Raw genomic sequence first — 20,576 nt, 5'->3', positions numbered from 1 at the left:
GGATCAGTCAGAAACTGTGATTGTTGCGCTGCCTTGGAAGTCTCACGGTGTCACGTCCCATGCATTCTCCATGTTAACCCAAGCATACAGGCTCCCCTGCAGTTAAGGGAGGGAAACCAGGCTCCACTCGGATGGGAGGAGTGTGAGGTTTGTGCACATTTCAAAACCACCCTAAAAGTGTGTGTATCATTTCATAGAAAAAGAGCTGTGGGCTGGGCATGGTGGCTCAAGCCTGCAATCCCAGCATTTTGGGAGGCCAAGGCGGGCAGATCGCCTGAGGTCAGGAGTTCGAGACCAGACTGGCCAATATGGTGAAACCCTGTTTCTACTAAAAATACAAAAATTAGCCAGGCATGGTGGTGCACACCCATAATCCCAGCTACTAAGGAGACTGAGGGAGTAGAAGTGCTTGAACCTGGGAGGTGGAGGTTGCAGCAAGCCGAGATCCAGCCTGGGCAACAGAGCGAGACTCTGCCTCAAAAAAAAAAAAGAAAGAAAGAAAGAAAGAAAGAAAGAAAAAAGAAAAAGAGCTGGAGAGATAGATGCCCACCAACCGCTGATGACTGTTGACTTGGGGAAGTTGGGAGGATTGGGAAATAGAGGTGGTGGGTGAATTGGTTATTATGCAAACCCAGCTTGAACTAGCTTAAGAACAAAAGGATTTATTGACCTCCATAACTGACAGTTCCAGGGCTCATGTGGCTTCAGGGGTTTCAACAATGCCATCAGGACACTGTATTTCTCTCCATTTTCCAGGCTGACTCTCTGTGTGCTGGGTAAGATACCACCAGGTGTCCAGGCATACATCCTCATGGTTTAGCAGCAACAATGAAAAGACAAAAGGTATTTTTGCTGGTGGCTCCAGAAGAAAAGTCCCAGGAAAGATAGGTAGTGATGGATGTGGGGTACCTGCCCATTCATACCCTGGTCACTGTGGCCAGCAGGGTGGGGCACCTTAATGGACAGACCTTGGTCACATGCCTACCTCATCAGCAACTGCTTGCCATTTTTGCTCTGATTTCTTTTGTGTTGACACACGGAGAATTCTCTTGTGTTTCCTCTTGGGTATGTATTTAAAACCTTTCCCTTCCCCCATATTTCATACAAAATTTGTATGTGTTTAGGGACTAGCCTAGTCCACCATATTGAAAAGATGCTCTTCATGGCTTCTATAAGATTGAGCAGACCAGCCTGGGCAACATGGTAAAACACTGTCTCTCCAGAAAATACAAAAAACGAATTAGCTTGGCAGGGTGGCGCACGCCTGTGGTCCCAGCTACCAGGGAAGCTGAGGTGAGAGGATCACCTGAGCCTGAGAAGTGGAAGCTGCAGTGAGCCGAAATCTTGCCACTGTTCCGTAGCTTGGGCGACAGAGCGAGACCCCGTCTCCAAAAAAGAAAAAAAAGATTGATAGTACCAACTGACTTCCTGCTGTCTGGTTGATAGCCATTAGTTTCCAGATCTTTGTTTCTAGGTTTGACCCTCTGCTTTCTCTGCACTAGAGGAATGTTGGCCTGGCACCCTATAAAAAGATTTCAAGTCGCCCCATCATTGAAGAGAGGAACACAACGCCTTTGGTAATAGAACAATATTTTATCCCATGAACACACTGCAGTGACATAATTTCACAGTAAAGCCAGAAATGTCATTCATTAGCTTCTTCCCTATGCTGGATATTAAGAATATAAATAAAACTGTCATAAGAGTCATTCTACAAAATAACATTATAGAAATATAAGAGGAAATAAAATTAGTAAATCTGTCCATGTATTTTGGTTTCTCAAGAAACAGTATTCCTGGTATTATTAAATTTGTTCTTCTATGGTCTATTTATGTCTTATATTTTTCAAAATTTAGGTTGCACTGCAACCTCAGTGGCAGGAGTTGTAACCTCATGTAAGATCTGCCTCACACCAGTGTCCTGTGAGAGCTTATCACAGTCCTCCCGTGCTGCTTTCCTTTGACCTTTCTAGATCATTCCTGAAGTATGGAGCCACATGCAGTAAGCCTCACAAGCTGTTTCCTAATTGTCCTCACACATTCTATTCCCATTCCTCCCCTGCAGTGCAATCTAGCTGTTACTTCTGTAGACTGGGTTCTTAGCTGCTCATCTTTTTATTCTCCACATCCGACCTGGCACTTTCTAAAGAGTTAACGTCTTGACTGGGCGCAGTGGCTCACACCTGTAATCCCAGCACTTTGGGAAGCTGAGGTGGGTGGATCACCTGAGGTCAGGAGTTCGAGGCCAACTTGACCAACATGGCAAAACGCCATCTCTACTAAAAATACAAAAATTAGCCAGGCGGGTGGCTGTAATTACACGTGGCGGGTGCCTGTAACCCAGCTACTCAGGAGGCTGAGACATAAGAATAGTTTGAACCCAGGAGGCGGAGGTTGCAGTGAGCTGAGATCGTGCCATTGCACTCCAGGCTGGGCGACAGAGCAAGACTCCATCTCAAAAAAAAAAAAAAAAAAAAAGAATTAAACTTCTTGGTCGAGTGTAGTTTTCAAAATTTGCAAAGTGAAATGGTTCTTACCAGCCTTCCAAGATGCCAAGGAAGGTCATCCTTGTATATCTTGACTTTCAACTACCTCATATTATTGAAGATCTTTGTGTCATAAAAGTATTTCATTGTTAGTTGACTTCTAATTTCTCATGTTTATGGAACAGATTGATGGTGCAAAGAGTCATAAATATTTTGAAAATTGTGTATATTGGCCATGGAAAACTATAATTTCCCCTCTTCCATCTAACTTTTACTTACTTTAAAATACAAAAATTAATTTCCATTCCCTGAGCACATCCCAATTAAAGGGAAAAGAATTAAGCCAGAGCCAGTAGCTGTCAAGGTGGCACAAGCGTCTATTCAAACACAGCATCTATCAGGGCAAGTGTTTGTTTTTGGTTTTCGTTTTGTTTTTGAGACGGAGACTCACTCTGTCGCCCAGGTTGGAGTGCAGTGGCACGATCTCGGCTCACTGCAACCTCTGACTCCCAGGTTCAAGTGATTCTCCTGCCTCAGCCTCCCGAGTAGCTGGGACTACAGGCAAGTGCCACCACGCCTGGCTAATTTTTTGTATTTTTAGTAGAAACGGGGTTTCACCATGTCGGCCAGGATGGTCTCAACCTTCTGACCTTGTGATCCACCCGGCTCAGCCTCCCTAAATGCTGGGATTACAGGCTTGAGCCACCATACCTGGCCGGGGAAGTGTTTTTAAAATGGAAAGATTTGCTCTAACATAGCACCTGACTGTCCACAACAGACTCCAGCAGCTCAGTGTCCACCACACCATCTACCCCTTGGCCACGGTGAGCCTCGTGGATGGGTCTCCACCTGGTCCGCACTGTGTCTGAACACATCTGTGCTGCAGAGAAAAATCCTTGCTGCGGTGTCCTCATTGCTCTTCCGATTCCTGAATTTTCTGACACTTCTCTTATCTTTCCTGTCTTTGCTTGAGACATAGTCAATTATTGTTACTTGCAACCAAAAGATGCTCAAATAATAGAGAAAATAAGTATTTATCTAACAATTTCTTATGTTAAATAAACTCTTTGGGAGACAGCAAACTGTTTCCAGGCATCTTTGTAAATGGATACATTGTTAAACTCTGTGATTGATCATTTACATTTGTTTTTATAAAATTTTATAATAAAAATAAAATTTATTAAATGTAATAAAAATATTACATTAATGTCTCAAATATTATATTACATGTCTCAAATATGTAATGACATTACATGTCATTACATGTCTCATTACATTACATGACATTACATGTCTCATTACATTAATGTCTCAAATATTACATTAATGTCTCAAATATTAATCATTTAGAAATATTGCATTTCCAATGGCATACAGATTTATCCAAAAATATTCCCTTCACACAAATCAAACTGAAATTCCCTTTTAGGTGTGTTTTTAGAACTGGTTTCCAAGTTAGAAAAGAAAATGTTTCATGTTTAAATGTCAATTCTTGGATTCAGGCTTTACTCTACACGTCTTTATTAAAGGCCTATGGCTTAACACGAGAGACCCACGGTTCCTAACGTCCACATAAATGAGAACAGGTGCACCCATGAAACAGCATGGCTGATGAAGCGGGGGAGCGGCTCTGGCCTGGAGTAACAGCACTTCATCCTGCTGGCAGCCCCACCACCAACTCACGGAGTGCCTTTGAGGAAGTGGCTTCATCACCCTTGGGCCTCGGTTTCCTCACCCACACAGTGAAGAGATTGAATGAGATTTTCTGCCTACTCTGAATTCAATCAAGAGGTGAGTCAAAAGGAAGTTTAGTAGGCTCTGATTGCTACTACAAATAAAAATTCGATGTATTTACTTCTGTGTTCTACAACGAGAAATGGAATTGTTTATAGAAAAGCAGCCATGGAGAACTTCCTCCTCATGCAGCAGGAACCTGGCAGCGACCGCTAACATGCTAAGGGTGGACTTGATTCTCTTTAGCTGTAAGGAATCACAAGTCCATTTTTTAAGAATACATGTGTTAAACTAGAATAATTTGACCAAAAATATTACTCAAATTGTTATCTGTACAGTGCTCTAGCATTTCTGCAGTATTTTCAGACATTAACAAGTCTGGGCCTCCACTCCTGGGATGGGCATTATCACTGTCCTTATTTCGCTTCTGAGAACATTGGGCAGAGAAGAGTGACTTCCTTGAGGTTAACCTGTGATAAACTAGTCCTGATTCAAATCTGACTTTGACTCTCATGCTGATTCTAGCACCGTGCATGGCTCCTGGTGAATTGCTTAAAACCTTGCAGGTAGGCTGGGCACGGTGGCTCATGCCTGTAATCCCAGCACTTTGGGAGGCCGAGGCGGGTGGATCACCTGAGGTCAGGAGTTCAAGACCAGCCTCACCAACATGGAGAAACCCCGTCTCTACTAAAAATACAAAATTAGCCAGGTGTGGTGGCGCGTGCCTGTAATCCCAGCTACTCGGGTGGCTAACGCAGGAGAATTGCTTGAACCCGGGAGGCGAAGGTTGCAGTGAGCAGAGATTGCGCCATTGCACTCCAGCTTGGGCGAAACTCCATCTCGAAAAAACAAAACAAAACAAACAAACAAACAAAAACCTTACAGGTAAATTACAATCCTAAAATTCATTGTAGGGCAAAACAAGAAACTTGAAGTAAGCATCCTGGTTTACCTGGAGGAAAATCAGAAGCATGAGAACTTGGTAGTGCAAATACCCGTGGCTCCTGCAGATCCCTTCATTCAGGCAAAGAAGCCCAGCAATTAAGACTTTTTCGCTCTCTCCTCCCGTGAGACCATGAGCGTTTCTTTCACCTTCTATGGCTTTCTCAGTCGTAAGACCCCCACAGAGCTGGGAGGACAGCACGCTCCTGGCATGTTAGGCGTTCAGGGAACACCAGCAGCAACGCCAGGCCCTGACCATGAGGAGGCCTCCGGGTGCCAGGCGGTGGTCAAGGATGCTGGTTTTGGAGCCAGATGCAGGGCGTTGGCCTTGTGCAAGTCAGGTCCCTGGCTGGAGTCTCAGCACCTTCATCAGGAAAAGCAGCCATTTTTTGGCAGGGTTGTCATAAAATATGAAGTATGCAGTGCTAGCAGTGTCTAGCATATAGGAGGCAATAAATGGTGGCTATATTGATATACATACACCACGACACTGAGTACCTTTATTTAAAGTTGCCTGCTGAAACAAGCATTTTCTTGTTTCGTAGAAAATTCTACTTTAATATAAAATATTATACCATTGAAGACTTTGGATGTGTAACTTGTGATGCCTTAGAAAAATATCCTAAGGTGCTAGGTGCGGTAGCTTATGCCTGTAATCCCAGCACTTTGGGAGGCTGAGGCGGGTGGATCACCTGAGGTCAGGAGTTCGAGACCAGCCTCACCAACATGGAGAAACCCCGTCTCTACTAAAAATACAAAATTAGCTGGGTGTGGCGTGGTGGCGCCTGCCTGTAATCCCAGCTACTTGGGAGGCTGAGGCAGGAAAATCTCTTGAACCCAGGAGACGGAGGCTGCAGTGAGCCAAGATTGCGCCATTACACTCCAGCCTGGGCAACAAGAGCAAAACTCCGTCTCAAAAAAAAAAAAAGGAAAAAAGAAAAAGAAAAAAGTCCTAAGCACAAAATAAACTTTTCTAACCACTTCAAAAAAAAAAAAAAAGAAAAGAAAAAAAGAAAATTTCTACTTTAGCCAGGCACGGTGGCTCACACCTGTAGTCCCAGCACTTTGGGAAGCTGAGGCAGGTGGATCACCAGAGGTCAGGAGTTCGAGACCAGCCTGGCCAACATGGTAAAACCCTGTCTCTACTAAAAATACAAAAATTAGCCGGGCTTGGTGGCACACGCCTGTAATCCCAGCTACTCGGGAGGCTGCAGCAGGAGAATCGCTGAACCCGGGAGGCAGAGGTTGCAGTGAGTTAAGATCAGGCCACTACACCCCAGCCTGGGTGACAGAGCAAGACACCGTCTCAGGAAAAAAAAAAAAAAAAAAAAAAAAGATTTAACCTGTTACTCAGTTTGTAGTAGCTTCTTTTCAGATTGGGGTTTTTAATTGGAAAAATACCAACCCCATCTTTATGAACAGTCAGGTAATAGAGTATTTGAGGTAAGGAAAGAGAACTGGCCTAATGATTTTCTTCGTTCCAGTTATAGAATTCCTCTCATTCTTTTGGTGGCGCAGGGGGCACAGCTCACTAATGTTTGGTTTGTTAGAAAAAAATGTAATAGTTGGATTCTCACTGATGAGCTGCTTAAAAAACAAAGACGGAATAGTTAAAATAAATACTCTGAAACAAAGCCCCTCATAAAAAGCCTCAGGAGGCAATTTTGACTTAGCAACACAACACACATTAGCTCTCCCACCTCCTTCCCATTAGCGGTGTCTTCCTAAGCCCTCCACGAGTTCACAATGAGAGCCTGTGCAGAGAACACGAGTGCCTCAAGAAATGCAGTCATGGACTAGCAATTTTTCCAGATTAAAAAAACCCCGGAAATCTAGCCCCCAAGGTGATGAGAACTGCCTGGACTCTGCGATGAAAGAGGCACATTCTACATGCTAAAATGGAGAGGGAGGCAGATAGTATCAATAAAACCTCTCTCCATATATGCCAAGGATTCTAGAGCCATAAATTACTTTAGATAGAAGGAAAAAAGCTAGATGTCCTCGAGAGCACATCATGTCTTTAGAAGTGCACAGATGAAGCTCTTAGTCATTTTGCCTAAGAAAAAGATTTAATACTTTAATGAAATATTGAAGTGTTCAGGTAAGTTCCAGGTAACTTATTACCTGGAACACTACATAAATGTGAACTACAAAAGGATATCACAACTAAATGTGTACTCTTTCTAAAATAATATATAATAAGAGGAAATGGCTTTTACTTTGATAAATGCTTTATTCAGCATTGGCAACCACCGACAGTCTCAAGTATTGAGACAACTCACATAGCTCTAATCACACCAAAAGAGAACCACCAGCCAACGTCCCAGTCACTGGCAAGTGCGTGCCTGCAGGTCTGTGACTCCTGCAGCACCTCTCTCAGCACCTGGGGAGCCTGTCCCAGGAACACCATGGCTGCTCAACACTTCCTTGAACATACAACGTTTCTTTAGTCCAGTTTACAATAGAAAGTATTATATCATAACGAAAACACTTTGGACCCTTTATCTGAACTGTAATAACTTGGTTATTATACAACAAATATGCATGGAACATCTAAGTAAAAGCAACTGTTCTACATTAGATCGCTTTTCAGTAATCTATTTTTCAAAAAGAATTCAGTACCATTTTTGTCCTCATGTCGGGATTCCAGGATCTTTCTATTGTATCTAATCATGATCTAAATCCCAAATCTTGAGTGTTTTAAGTACTTATCTGTGATTTTTTAATGTCCACTGGAAATAACGAGTGATTTAAGACTGCCAATCCAACACGACTCTGTATTGTATCTATTTTTTTTAAAGAATAAGTGGCTACCCACCTGTCCTTATGAGAAACTTGAAGAAAGCTAGAGAAAAATTATCCAACATTTGAATATGCCAGTGCATTTATTTATTGGAACCACCCTCTGTGAAACATACTTTAAAAGTGTAGAACTATAGACCAACTGTTAAGCAATTTATTCAAGATCAAGCCCTTAAGGACAGGGCTGGGTTCCTAGATTGCAAGGCTTGGCCTCTGAGCCATCTCTCTTCACCAGTTGTCTACACCGAAACTGAATATGAAGAAATCCAGGATGAGCAACTGCATTTCATTGACTCTTCATTTCTATAACTTAATTTGCATTATTACCTCCAATTAATATAGAAGTGAAAAATTAGCATAAAATTTTATATAAGCAAAGACTCAAGCTATTTTTATTGTCACTGGATGTTTATTAAGTATTTTAGTTTCATAACTTATTTTCATAAACCTTTTGTTCACTATTTGTTTGGGTAAATCTCATCAAATTTAAACACCCGAGACTCTTAAATGTTCTGGAGTTTTGTGGGAAAGTAAACACCTATTTGTAAGTATTGATATGTAAAAAGTTCAAATTTTAGTATATGACCAACTACAATTTGCATTTCTCTACCAAGTAACCCTCTATAATGGAATTTCACTGTAAAACAGACACTTATGTCCAGCACAAATAAAGTTCACAATAATTGTTTATCACAAGTAAACAATCAGCAAACTTAATGTTTTACTTATAATAAATACATGCCATATACTTAGATTCTAGAAAGTCATCACTCACTACTTCTTTGTGGTAGGTAGCTTCACAGAGACTCTGAAACAGATCATGGAAAGAAACTGATTTTACCATGTGCGAAGTTAAAGTGAACCACGTATCACTCAGCGCACGGTGGCTCACACCTGTAATCCCAGCACTGTGGGAGGCCGAGGTGGGCGGATCATGGTCAAGAGCTCGAGACCATACTGGCCAACATGGTGAAAACCCATCTCTACTAAAAATACAAAAATTAGCTGGGCATGGTGGCACGCACCTGTAGTCCCAGCTACTCGGGAGGCTGAGGCAAGAGAATCGCTTGAACCCGAGAGGCAGAGGTTGCAGTGAGCCAAGACTGGGCCACTGCACTCTAGCCTGGAGACAGAGTGAGACTCCATCTCACAAAAAAAAAAAAAAAAAAAAATGAAAACTCCAGCCGGGCATGGTGGCTCACACCTGTAATCCCAGCACTTTGGAAGGCTGAGGCAGGTGGATCACCTGAGGTCGGGAGTGCGAGACCAGCCATGACCAACATGGAGAAACCGCGTCTCTACTGAAAATACAAAATTAGCCAGGCGTGGTGGTGCATGCCTGTAATCCTAGCTACTGGGGAGGCTGAGGCAGGACAATCGCTTGAACCTGGGAGGCGGAGGTTGCGGTGAGCCAAGATTGCGCTATTGCATTCCAGCCTGGAACTCAATCTCAAAAAAATAAAAAATAATAAATGAAAACTCCACTGACCCTTTCAATATGTGGGCAAATCAATGTTAGATGCTAGTCTAAATCAGAGGTCAGCAAACTCTTTCTGCAGAGGGCCAGAAAATAGTTTTGGCTTGTCAAGTCAAATGGTTTCAGGTGCAACTATTGAACTCTGCCGTTTTGCAAAAGCAGTCAGACAATACATACGCACATAAGCACGGCTGTGTTCCACTGAAACTTTATTTATGGACACTAGAATTTAAACTTCATATAATGTTCAAACAGATGGTGGGCTGGACTTGACAAGTGGGCAGTAATTTCCTGACCCAGGGTCTGAATACAGATTCTTTTTTGACACGTATTTATTTGCTGGCAATTAAGTAACTTCTACTTCATTATTAATAATAAGTGAGAACAATAATACAAAATTTGCTTAAGGCTTTGTCTAAATTGCTGGTGTATAAATTTTTAAGACAAATTTTAAAAGTTACTTATGTCAAAATTAAATATACTACTAGAGGAACAAACTGGCCAAGTTTCATTTATTTCTTCACATAACATTTTTACAGCTCACATACAGCAGGAAGCACACCTTTGCACATAATTGTGACATGAGCTTCACAACAGCATCTGCTGACTGCACTTCCAATTATAATATAACAAGTGCAAGTTCATTTGGAAATGTACATTTATACACCTCATATAAATTAAAGATGGCTACACTATGATTGGTGATAGCAAAAGCATGACTTGAGGTTCCTTGACTAGACCACTTAAGAGAAGTGTACCCAAGCATTTTAAAATGGCCATTTGGGGAACAGGCCAATATATAAAATATCTGTCATGTAAAATTTAACCATTTACCTTTTTAAAAAATAATCTTCAAACTTTAAACCTTTGTTACTGAATTGTTATATGGATATACATCATGGCAGCAAGAAACACATTTACTATAGGCTGTATTTTTGGCGACATGGCCAATTAAAAAAAATTGTTCATAAAGTAATAATATTACTTTTATTAAAATAAAAAAGCTAAATGAAATATTTTCCTTCCACATTTAATGTGTTAGGTTTAGTCCCCCTCCTCCCGCAAGAAATCAGTCTGAGACTTAAGTGTTGAATCAAACCTATATTTGTAGTTTCTAAAATGCTGATCCACAGACCACTTTCTTGTTACACGTGTACCAATGAAAACAAAAGGCAAACAGAATCACTGCCATCCCTATGAAAGGAATGGTTCCTTTTCTAACATTCTTTAAAAATATACATTTTACACTCCTTGCACCTCCACAAAGGCAGCAATGTAATAAATACACGGTTTATTTTGTCCTCACTACCAGGCGCCTGTCCACAAACTACCTGTTGTAAGCCCTCTCTTTTTTGGATTTCTCCAGGGCTTTGTCCATGGTCTTCTCGTTCTCCCCCCGGCACTTGGGACAGTACCACTTGCCCTTGGGTTTATGATTGAGCCCCACGCACGAGAAGTGGAACCACTCGATGGGGCACTCGTCGTTGTCGCAGCCGATCATCTCCCCATAGGAGACCTGGTTGCACAGGCAGTACGTGGGTTCGTTGGGGTCGATGGGGAGGTCGGCAGGGGACGCCTCTCGCTCCGCCTTGGCCTTGGAGCGCTTCTTCTTCTTGGAGGTCTTGGCCTTCTTCTCCTTGGGTGTGCCCGAGGCGCCGTCGTCGTGGTCGTGGTTGCTGGACGCGTTCTCGCGGTTCTCGTTGTTGCGCTGCCGCCGTGAGCGCTTGCTGTTGGGCTTGTCAGCCTGCGCTGCCGCCTCGCCTTTGGGCCTGTCCGCGCCAGCCTTGCCGCTGTTGCCCGCTGTGTCGCCCAGCTCCTGCTGCGCCTCGAACAGCTCCACGTGGCTGTCCACCTGCCGCGTGCGGTTCTCCACCAGCTCCACCATCTGGCTCACGATCTGGATCTTCTCGTCGCCCAGCTCCTGGCTGCGGATCAGCGCGCGCTGCACACAGTGCAGCATCCGCCGCTTCTGCGCCCCGTCTGTCTCGCGACTGAAGCGCTCGTAGCACTCGTCCAGCTCCTTCAGGATCTCTGGGGGCAAGAAGGACAGGCGTCACTCGCGAGCAGGACACCGGGACAACCCACACGGCCCCGGACGGGTCTACGGAGAGGGCTGGCAGGGAGCCTAGGGGCCAGCGCACAGCTTGCCCAGAACAAAGCCCACCAGCCACAGGCCCTCCCGGGCCTATCTGTTCCTGTGCTAACCTCAACACAACACAACACAACACAACACAACACAACACAACACAAATGCCGGCCCAGCTTCCACAGCGGCAGGAGCCGCTCCAGCCACCCCAGGGAACCTGAGAACAGTTCCCAGGCACGCACGGGTGACAACGCCTGAAGCCATTAACAGGAAACGTTTAAATGAGGTGCAGTGCTCGGGACCCAACATTTATTAATACTTTCTATTAATGACTATGTCTATACTGCCATCATTTTTACTCAAATGTTTCTATTTGAATACAATTATTAATATACATATAACATTATATAAACATGGTATTTATTACATTTATACACAATATACAAACATTAATAAAATATATTATAAATTATTTGAATATTTCAAATAAAAAAGGTCTTTATTTTCTTTATTTTAATATACCAACATCTACAATACCCTGTTAAATGAGAGAATGTGTATAAATTTATATAATAGCTCTCTATGATTTAAAGAACCGGGTTAACAGTAAAGGTCCAGGCTACTTTGTGACTTAGGTCCTCAGTTTCAGTCCCCACATTTATTCTAGCATGTTATCCCTCTGTATTAGTGACAGCAAGAACAGTTCTGCCACAATAATCCAGAAAACCTAGCTTTGCTTTATTATTATTATGACTTGTTATTATTTTGGAGACAAGGTCTGTCTCTGTCGCCCAGGCTGGAGTGCAGTGGTGCAATCTCGGCTCACTGCAGCCTCGACCTCCCAGGCTCAAGAGACCCTCCCACCTCAGCCTCCTGAGTAGCTGGGACTACAGAAGCACCACTGTGATGGGCTATTATTATTATTTTTTAACTGCAGTGAATGCACTAGCCTTGCTTTAAAGCGAAGCTGGTAGGTTTTACTTTTGCATCTACTGCTTAAACAAAAACATCTTCACATCTGTTAAAGTCAATGGACTTTAAAATGTTATCAAAAACAAAAGAAAACCTCTTCAGTATTTAAATGTAAACCTTCCGGGGCATGTTAGAGGACAGTGTATATGATTTTAAAGTGTAATTTGGCAAGTGTAATTAGGCAATTTCTCAAGAAACAAAAGCTATTCAAAAAATCTAGTTGAAGTAAACAGCCTTGCTAACAGGCTACTTAAACACACAGAAATTCCAGAGTTCTTTTTCCTCAAACAGTAACCATTAAATTAAACAGTACCAGATTATTCTCCTAAAACCTTTTTGCAGTCTCTTTAAACAAGGCAACAATACTACTTTTTTTTGTTGAAACGGAGTTTCACTCTTGTTGCCCAGGCTGGAGTGCAATGGCGCGATCTCAGCTCACTGCAACCTGCCTCCCAGGTTCAAGCGATTCTCCTGCCTCAGCCTCCCGAGTAGCTGGGATTACAGGCATGTAATACCACGCCCGGCTAATTCTGTATTTTCAGTAGAGACAGGGTTTCTCCATGTTGGACAGGCTGGTCTCCCAACTCTCGACCTCAGGTGATCCGCCCGCCTCGGTCTCCCACAGTGCTGGGATTACAGGAGTGAGCCACCGTGCCTGGCCAACAATACTACTTGTAAACTAGGGGAGGGGCGGAGAGTGGGAGGGATTGTCTAAAATGTTACCCCCTTCCTTTCCAGATCTTATCTCCAAATAGTTATAAGACATATACCTAACACTAGAGTAAACATAAGAACTCAGGCCAACGCTGAAGCTTCTCTAAATGGTAATATTTTCCAGAGTATATTCTCAAACTAAAGACAGCTTTGAAGACTCCTAGAGGAACAATGCAGGCTGCCTGCCACCAGGAGGAATGCCCTAGTCTCATATAGTAATTAATTATAAAAATAAATAGCTGTGTTCAACGTATCCAAGTAATACCAATTTATTCAACTTATTTATCATCATGTTAAAATATGTGTACCATTTATTTCTAAATGGATTTAGGGTTACAAAATGGTACCACTTCTTTTCATCAGTAATCAAAGTTCTAAAGACAATATTGTCATTTCACAGAAAACTGTATCATATAAATTTAAAATTTAATAACACAGAAGTTATTTTACATCACAAGCAAGCTTCCATCCAGGTGAAGCCTAATTTGTGGGCAAGAGAAACAGATATCCCATCGCAAAACTACCAAGAAGTATTTCTGTTACCTAATATTTCTTTGATACTCCAAGCAAAGTATTTTATCAACAAAGCCACTAAGTACAAATATTTATAAACAGGAACAACACCACTGCTAAACAGGAAGCCAAACTTCCAGACACTCTGCTCCTTCAATGCCAGCAACTCAGCTTCAGACACTACTGCCTTTCTTCCAAACATATTCCACACCAACATTACCATGGAAAGCAGCAGCACATGCAATTTACAGATTAAATGGGGTTGTAGCAACATTTAAATTGGTTTGTCCAATTATTTTAAATGTATTTTAATTTTACCTACGGGTTGCACTGAAGTTCTTTATGAAGCGAACTTCCCAGGGGGTGGGTGGGTATTTTTATGATAATGTTTGAAAAATAATTCAAGCAACCTCAAACACCATTTTAAATCGATAAACTAATTATAATCCAAGTTTATGAATTAACATACAACTGATGCCTACTAAGCAAAAGACGTTTGACTTCCTACAGAGTAGGTCTGTGGAAGTCTTTCAGAACTACGCGGCAGAGCTCAGCATTTACACCGAAGTCCAAGGAGCTGTGACCCTTGCGACAGATTGGCTCGCTTCTCGGCGCTCCCAGCTGCGCCGCTCCAGTACTCCCGGGGGGGCAGGACTGTGATCTTTCCTGAAGCCAAAAAGTTCATCACCCTAGGTGAACATGAAGCAAGCAGCAAGCCACGCTCTCCCCAGCAACGACAGGAGGACAAAGTGGCTCCATGAACTTTGCTGTCTGGACAGCTGGAACCCTGCACCCCGCCCCGCGCTACTTTTTTCTATCGTCGAACGATCAAAGTGGTCTCAGCCCCTGCCTTCCTTCCGTCCGGAGCCCCAGGGTCACCCCACGGGGCCCGTCCGGCCCGAGGACAGCACCTTCCAGAAAAGTTTCTGCGCCGAGGGTCCCGCTCGTGGACGCAGCCCCAATCACTCACGTTTCCACGGCCACGCGCGGCCCCACCCTCGGGTCAGCAGAGATGCGGCCTGAAACTGTCTCCGAGCCGGTCCCGCGGGTCGCGGGAGGCGGTCCGAACTGCAGCCCCGGCCCCGAGCCCACAGGCCCGGGATCACTGCTACTGCTATAAATCCGTACCCGAAAGTGGCCGGGCTGAGCGGGAAGAGGGGCCGGGGCGACACCAGCCAGGCCTCCAGCCAATGGGGAGGAGGCCAGCGGGAGACTCACCCCGCACCCCGAGAGCCGCCGCCTATGGGAATCGCCGATTTGGAGGGCGGAGGCCAGGAGGAAAACCAACCACACCGCAGGGCGGAAGAGCACGGCCCGCCCCAGCAGCGAGAAGAACCAATCCAAGGCTGGAGGCCGAGCGACCCGAAGACGTTCAAATCAACTCGTCCACCCTCCAACCCGCTCCTCCCCGAAAAAGAAAAAAGAAGACAGCGGAAACACAGACCCATACCAGTTATTGCGCTAGGCCCGCCTTCATCCGCCTCAGCGACCAATCGTTCCGCAGGGGAATGATAAGGACATTCCACGAAGGACATCACAGCCAACTACTGGGGGGCTGAGGCGGGACGTTCCATAATATGCTAATGAAGTTCCTATAAAAGTCGCTGCGAAGCTACGTCTCGGATAGAACGCGCAGGGGCGCCTTCCCGGCAGAGGCGTCTAGTACTTTCGGGGACAGCAGTCAATTTTTTTTTTTTTTGCCCCCACCCAACTCTTCCGTTTCCCTACTGCGCAGCCTTGTAAACATTAGTAAACTCCGAGTGGTGATCCACATTCAAAACAAGAGCCCCCAAAGCCTTGACTGACCTCGCAAGAAAGTTTCCCCAACAGCCAACAATTCCCGGCGGACACGAACTCGCCACCTCTCTCTGACACCCTGGGCGGCCAGGTCTGCAGAGAACGACCCACAGGTCCTCTCACCTGCCACGGTCCTCTCCAAGCCAGCGATCTGCCCGCGCCCCCCCGAGCGCAGCGCAGATGGGCGCCTTCCCCGCCTCCGCTCCTCCCCTTCCCTTCCCTTTCCTACGGCACACAGAGAAAAGCCCTCGTCCTCCGCAAACTACAACCGGCGGCGTCGCCCCTCGCAGTCGGCCCCTACTCGGTGTCCAGCTCCAAGTGAGGGCCGGAGGGGGCTGGGCGGGGGCGGCCGACCTACCCCGAGCGGAGTACTACCCGGTACTTTATGTAACACTCAGATTCGGGACTGAGTGGGGGGCGACGAAGGGCCAGAGGAGCGGCGTTGCCCGGGACCGAGGCACCGGGTCCGCGGGAACCCCGGCCCACAGCCGCCCTCCTCCTGCAGCCCCGTCTCGGCGCCCTGTAGCCCCAGGCGCCGGCACATCCCTCCATCTCGCGCCGTAATCTGCACCCCCTCCTAGAGGACGCGGCTTGGACCCGCCGCCCCCTCCCCCGCAGCACCCGCCTCATCACTTCACTACAAAGAGCGCTTTGGTCGCGCAGCCTTGCAGCGAGACCTCTCGCGCCTCCTTCCTCCTCCGTGTCCCGGGCTTTGCACACAAGGACCTTGGCGAATCAAAGGCGCTCCAGACCTTTTGTTCCTGCCCCTGCCGAGGGCCGCCGCTGCGGAGCCGGCCGCTTCCTCCGGTCCACGGCAGGACCGGCCCGGCTCCGCGGCGCGCCCGGACCCGCCGGGAAGGAGGCGGCCGCCCCCGCCCATCCATCACCCGGCCGTACCTTGGTATTTCGCGTCGATCTCCCGCATCAGCGAGACATTTCTCTGCAAGTCGAAAGGCAGGGACTCGATGGAGTCCAGGTAGTCCTCCACATAGTTCACCAGGTGGAGCTGCTCCCCGTTGGCAGGACTCAACATGGTTCACCCCGGAGGTCCCCGGCGACTCGGCGCGGCTTTCCGCTTCCTCCACCCCCCGCCCCCCTCAAAAAATAGCACTGCAAAATGCAAAGCCCTCGCTCTCCCGGCGCCCCCCCGCCGGCTCCTGCTTCGGCCCGGCGGCTACATCTGCCGAGCCCGTCCGCCGCCTCCGGGTCCGCGGGGACCCCAGCGCCTGAGGGCGCGGGCCGCGGTGGCGGTGGCTCCCGGGCGCACGCCCCGGCCGGCGGCGCAGGCCCCCTCTCAGGCGGCGGGGCTGGCGCCGGGGGCCGCGCGTACGAGCGCGCACACACCGGCGGGAGAGGGCCCAGCGCCGCGGCCGCCGCTGCCCACTCGCCCACTGGGCTGGGTAGAAGAGAGGAGCGGAGCGGGCAGCGGGAAGGGGCGCGCTCCGCTGGCCGCCGAGCCGCACTTGTCCAACGTGGAAAACCCAAATACCAGTTTCAAACACTTGGGAAACATTCAGCCCCGCTGCGCAGCGCGCATGCGCCCCGGCCCCATCCCCCGGCAACGGCCCCGCCCCCCGCCGCATTCACGCCCCTCACCGTCCCGGGCCCTGGGGGCTGCGGGCTCGAGGCCGGCCCTCGCGGGGGCGTGGCCTTGCCTGTCACTTTTTCCAGGGGCGAGGGTCGCGGAGGGGACAGCGTCAGGGCCGCTGGGGTGGGGACGGCGGGCGAGGCGCAAACTTTACTAGGAGTTTTTGGCACTTGGAGGCAGATCCTGTTGGGCGGCACAGCACGCCCGCTGGGAAACGCAGGGGAGCGGCCTGCTTCGCTGAAAACCCGACCAGGACCTAACGGGCCGCGGGACAGAAACCTCCGAGACCATGGTACACAGCAACTACCACAACTCGCTCCTCAGCCCCTGACTCTTCGTCCCCGCCCCACAGCGCAGTATAAGTAGGGCCCGAAACAGAACTGGCAACGGCAGTAGCCAATCTACTTGCCAACATCACTTTGACAGCCCAATCACGATGAAGAGGAGGCGGGGAGACCGTGAGTAATGCCCCCCGGACTCTTACTACTATCAACCCAAGTCCTCCGGGAGGCGGAAGGAAGGGGAGGGCCGGGCACGGGCGGAAGTGGCGGCGCATGCGCACTGGCACCCTCTCGGTGTCCTTTGAGCTGCGGCCGCAGAGTGCGCGGGAGACCTACCCATTCCGCGGCCGGACCACCACTCCCAGCAGCCTAGGCGGCTCCCGCGCCTGCGCTATCCGTCACCGCCCTCCCTTTGTGTCGTCTCCCGGTACTCAGTTTGGAACGGCTTGGAGACAAAGGGGCCTGAGAGGGAAGCTGCTTCCTAGTGCCGAGCCCCAGAAGAGGTGGATAGGCCCGAGGGGCGCCTTCCCTAGGCCTTATCTCTTCCCGCCCTGTGCCATGGACACCGTTCTCGGAGGCCGCTCCCCACACGTGGAAAGGCCGCCCACAGTATGCAGACACCCGGTCGGCCGGCATCCTGGGGCCATTCAGCTCCCCGGACCGCCCTCCCCCGCGTCGCCTCTCTACCCTCCCAAAGCTCCCGGATTTTGGGCTTTCTGAGAAGCCTGGACGCCACGCGAGCCTGTTGCCTAGGCGACCGGCCCCGCGCGCCGGCCCGCCCCCTTCCGGCCAAAGGGCCCGCCCCTCCTGGGCGTGGCCTCGTGCCTTTGTGCACTTCCCGCCTGGCTCTCCGGTTCCGGGGCGGCCTCGGCTTCGGCCTCCGCCCCGCTGCGGCCGCCGCGGGTCCCCTCCGGGGTGGCCCCGAAAGCTGCGTTTGCCACGCTTGGCTGCCTGCTTTTCTCTGATTTTCTTTCGCTTTGGACCCTGCTCTATTTGCATTGTCTTTTTTTCAGCAAGTCGGAGAACGGTGCCTTGTCAGTTTTCACCTTTCTCACCGGACTTTCTCTTTTCCGGAGAGCCGGGTTGGTGGTGCTGCCTGTGTATTCCACGAACTAAGCCCTGTCCCCAGCCCTTGCAGTGTTTCTGTATCAACTCCACGCCAGCGCGGTTCTCCATTTTTCTTAGCCTCTTAATTAGGACAGGGTCGGATTTCAGCTTTTATCCACCGGGTTTATCCTGTTGCAAAGCAGAGTACACAGCTTTAGACACAAAATAATTGCAGTTGAAATGGATACACATTCTGGTGGTAAGATTTGGAAACGTGGTATTTGATGGAACCCTGTTGTAACATCTAAAACTCTTTGGATTTTTAAAAAACGTATTCTGTGTAATCCAGTAAAAATTTGGATTCGTCCAGTATTTATAGAGTAGATTATTAACCGCAGTGGTGCTCATTCCAGGGCCCTGCCGGGTGTTTTGTGCTATGGATGTGAGTACGCTAAAGAGACTGAATTGAGCTGTTTTGTATTTGGAATCGGATTGTTCACGTTGCAACGTTGCTGCAATGATAAATGGATGGATACTCTTTACACTTTGAAGTGGATTTAATCTTCACTTTTAAGCCCCTTCATCTCACCTACACAGCAGGAGAGCTTTGGCTTTGATATTTGGGGAAATGGCTGTTATTTTACTTACAGATCACGCTATTCTAGTCTTGGCCTAGTTAAAAGCAAATGAGTACTTTAGTTTCTACAAGATTTATTGGCCACTACTTGGTCTGCACAAAAGACTATAACACTTGGCCGGACGCGGTGGCTCACGCCTGTAATCCTACCACTTTGGGAGGCCGAGGCGGGCGAATTGCCTGAGATCAGGAGTTCGGGACCAGCTTGGGCAACATGGTGAAACCCTGTCTCTACTAAAAATACAAAAAATTAGCAGGGCATGGTGGCACGTGCCTGTAGTCCCAGCTATTGGGGAGGCTGAGACAGAATCACCTGAACCTAGGAGGGGAGGTTGCAGTGAGCCGAGATTGTGCCACTGCACTCCAGCCTGGGCGACAGAGCAAGACTATCTCCGGGAAAAAAGAGAAAAAAAAGACTACGACAAGATAACATTATGTGGAAACAAACATTATGTCGAATACAGAGTATAGAGGGAGTACAAAGTTGAATAAGGAAAATTACGCCTTTCCCTCAAAAAGCATATAAGTAATTTAAAAGTACAATAGTAAGAAATAGACCGGTTCTTCTATTCCTAGCATTCATTGGCTCTAGAATGAATAGTGTTTATCTGAACTCAAGAATAAAGTTGGAAGTAATTTACCCTTTACAAAGATAAGATGGAGTTTAACCTAGGTTTTCTTTAAAAAAAAAAAAATCACAACACAGTACAATCTGAGTAATGATTTTGTTCCTCTCGTTATGTACTCTCTTCACATACACATAAACCAAAAAGGCATCTTATGCATTCAACAAGGAATATTGACGAGTGTCTACCATGTGCCGACTACTGGTCCGTGCGCTGGGGATACAGTAGTGAAAAGTTTTTTGGAGCTTTACATTCCATAAAACTTTTAGCCCACCCCTTGGGATAAAAAGTCAAAAAAGATTTTATCTTTTTTGGAACAAACTTAGAAGACCAAGCAATAAAACATAATTACCTTTGATAACGAATTTTAAATGTCATTGAAGAAAGGTGCTTAATTTTGAAGATACGTCGAAGAATCTTGTCTCTTTCAGTTTTGTTTCCTGTGGCGTGTTGCAAAAATGGATGTTAAAACTTTTCCGTAGAACAGAAATTTCAAATGGATTAAAAAGAAGCATTTAAAATTAAACTTTTTCTAGAATTATATTTCCAGTCTAACTGAAAATGCTCAAACCTATGAGAGTCAGATATAAGAGATGAACATATAATTCTTTTTCTTTTTTTGAGACGGAGTCTTGCTCTTGTCACCCAGACTGGAGTGCAGTGGCGTGATCTCGGCTCACTGCAACCTCCGCCTCCCGGGTTCAAGCGATTCTCCTGCCTCAGCCTCCTGAGTAGCTGGGATTACGGGTGCCGGACACCACGCCCAACTAATTTTTGTATTTTTAGTAGAGACGGAGTTTTGTCATGTTGGCCCAGGCTGGTCTCGAACTCCTGACCTCAGGTGATTCGCCTGTCTTGGCCTCCCAAAGTGCTG

At 47.1% G+C, this 20,576-nt stretch overlaps 2 protein-coding genes across 11 annotated transcripts in view; one reads left to right on the top strand and one right to left on the bottom strand.

Moving 5' to 3' along the window:
- Positions 1-9,633: 9,633 nt before the first annotated feature.
- ING1 (inhibitor of growth family member 1) lies at positions 9,634-18,175 on the bottom strand. 6 transcript variants are annotated; one of them, XM_016925537.4, is made up of 2 exons: positions 17,729-18,175; positions 9,634-11,472 (listed from the first exon to the last, which is right to left on the bottom strand). In XM_016925537.4, the coding sequence occupies exons 1-2, from the start codon at positions 17,730-17,732 to the stop codon at positions 10,769-10,771; spliced, it is 708 nt and encodes a 235-aa protein (XP_016781026.1). In that variant the 5' UTR covers positions 17,733-18,175; the 3' UTR covers positions 9,634-10,768. The 6 variants fall into 6 exon arrangements, with proteins under 6 accessions (XP_016781026.1, XP_001139907.1, XP_016781025.1 ...); XM_001139907.8 differs by lacking the exon at positions 17,729-18,175 and adding an exon at positions 16,421-17,006; XM_016925536.4 differs by lacking the exon at positions 17,729-18,175 and adding an exon at positions 15,177-15,312.
- Positions 17,093-20,576, top strand: part of CARS2 (cysteinyl-tRNA synthetase 2, mitochondrial) — a 73,055-nt gene continuing 69,571 nt past the window's right edge. The window contains exon 1 of one of the 5 annotated variants that reach the window (XM_016925531.4): positions 17,093-17,569. The gene's annotated coding sequence lies outside the window, so the exon portion shown is untranslated. Of the gene's footprint in view, positions 17,570-17,774; positions 18,699-20,576 lie in introns of those variants that run through there. The other 4 variants (XM_063792320.1, XM_063792321.1, XM_016925533.4 and 1 more) reach the window with 4 other exon arrangements.

The sequence above is a fragment of the Pan troglodytes genome, chromosome 14, assembly GCF_028858775.2.
Source record: "Pan troglodytes isolate AG18354 chromosome 14, NHGRI_mPanTro3-v2.0_pri, whole genome shotgun sequence".
Taxonomy (NCBI): domain Eukaryota; kingdom Metazoa; phylum Chordata; class Mammalia; order Primates; family Hominidae; genus Pan; species Pan troglodytes.
The sequence above is the reverse complement of the archived record's forward strand: the minus strand, read 5'-3'. Positions and strand labels throughout refer to the sequence as shown.

Excerpts from the sequence above, each read along its gene's own strand:
- ING1 (XM_001139907.8), bottom strand. The coding sequence starts at position 16,556 with ATGTTGAGTCCTGCCAACGGGGAGCAGCTCCACCTGGTGAACTATGTG. Across the intron at positions 11,473-16,420 it reads GATCGACGCGAAATACCAAG|AGATCCTGAAGGAGCTGGAC; the intron begins GTACGGCCGGGT and ends TCTTGCCCCCAG.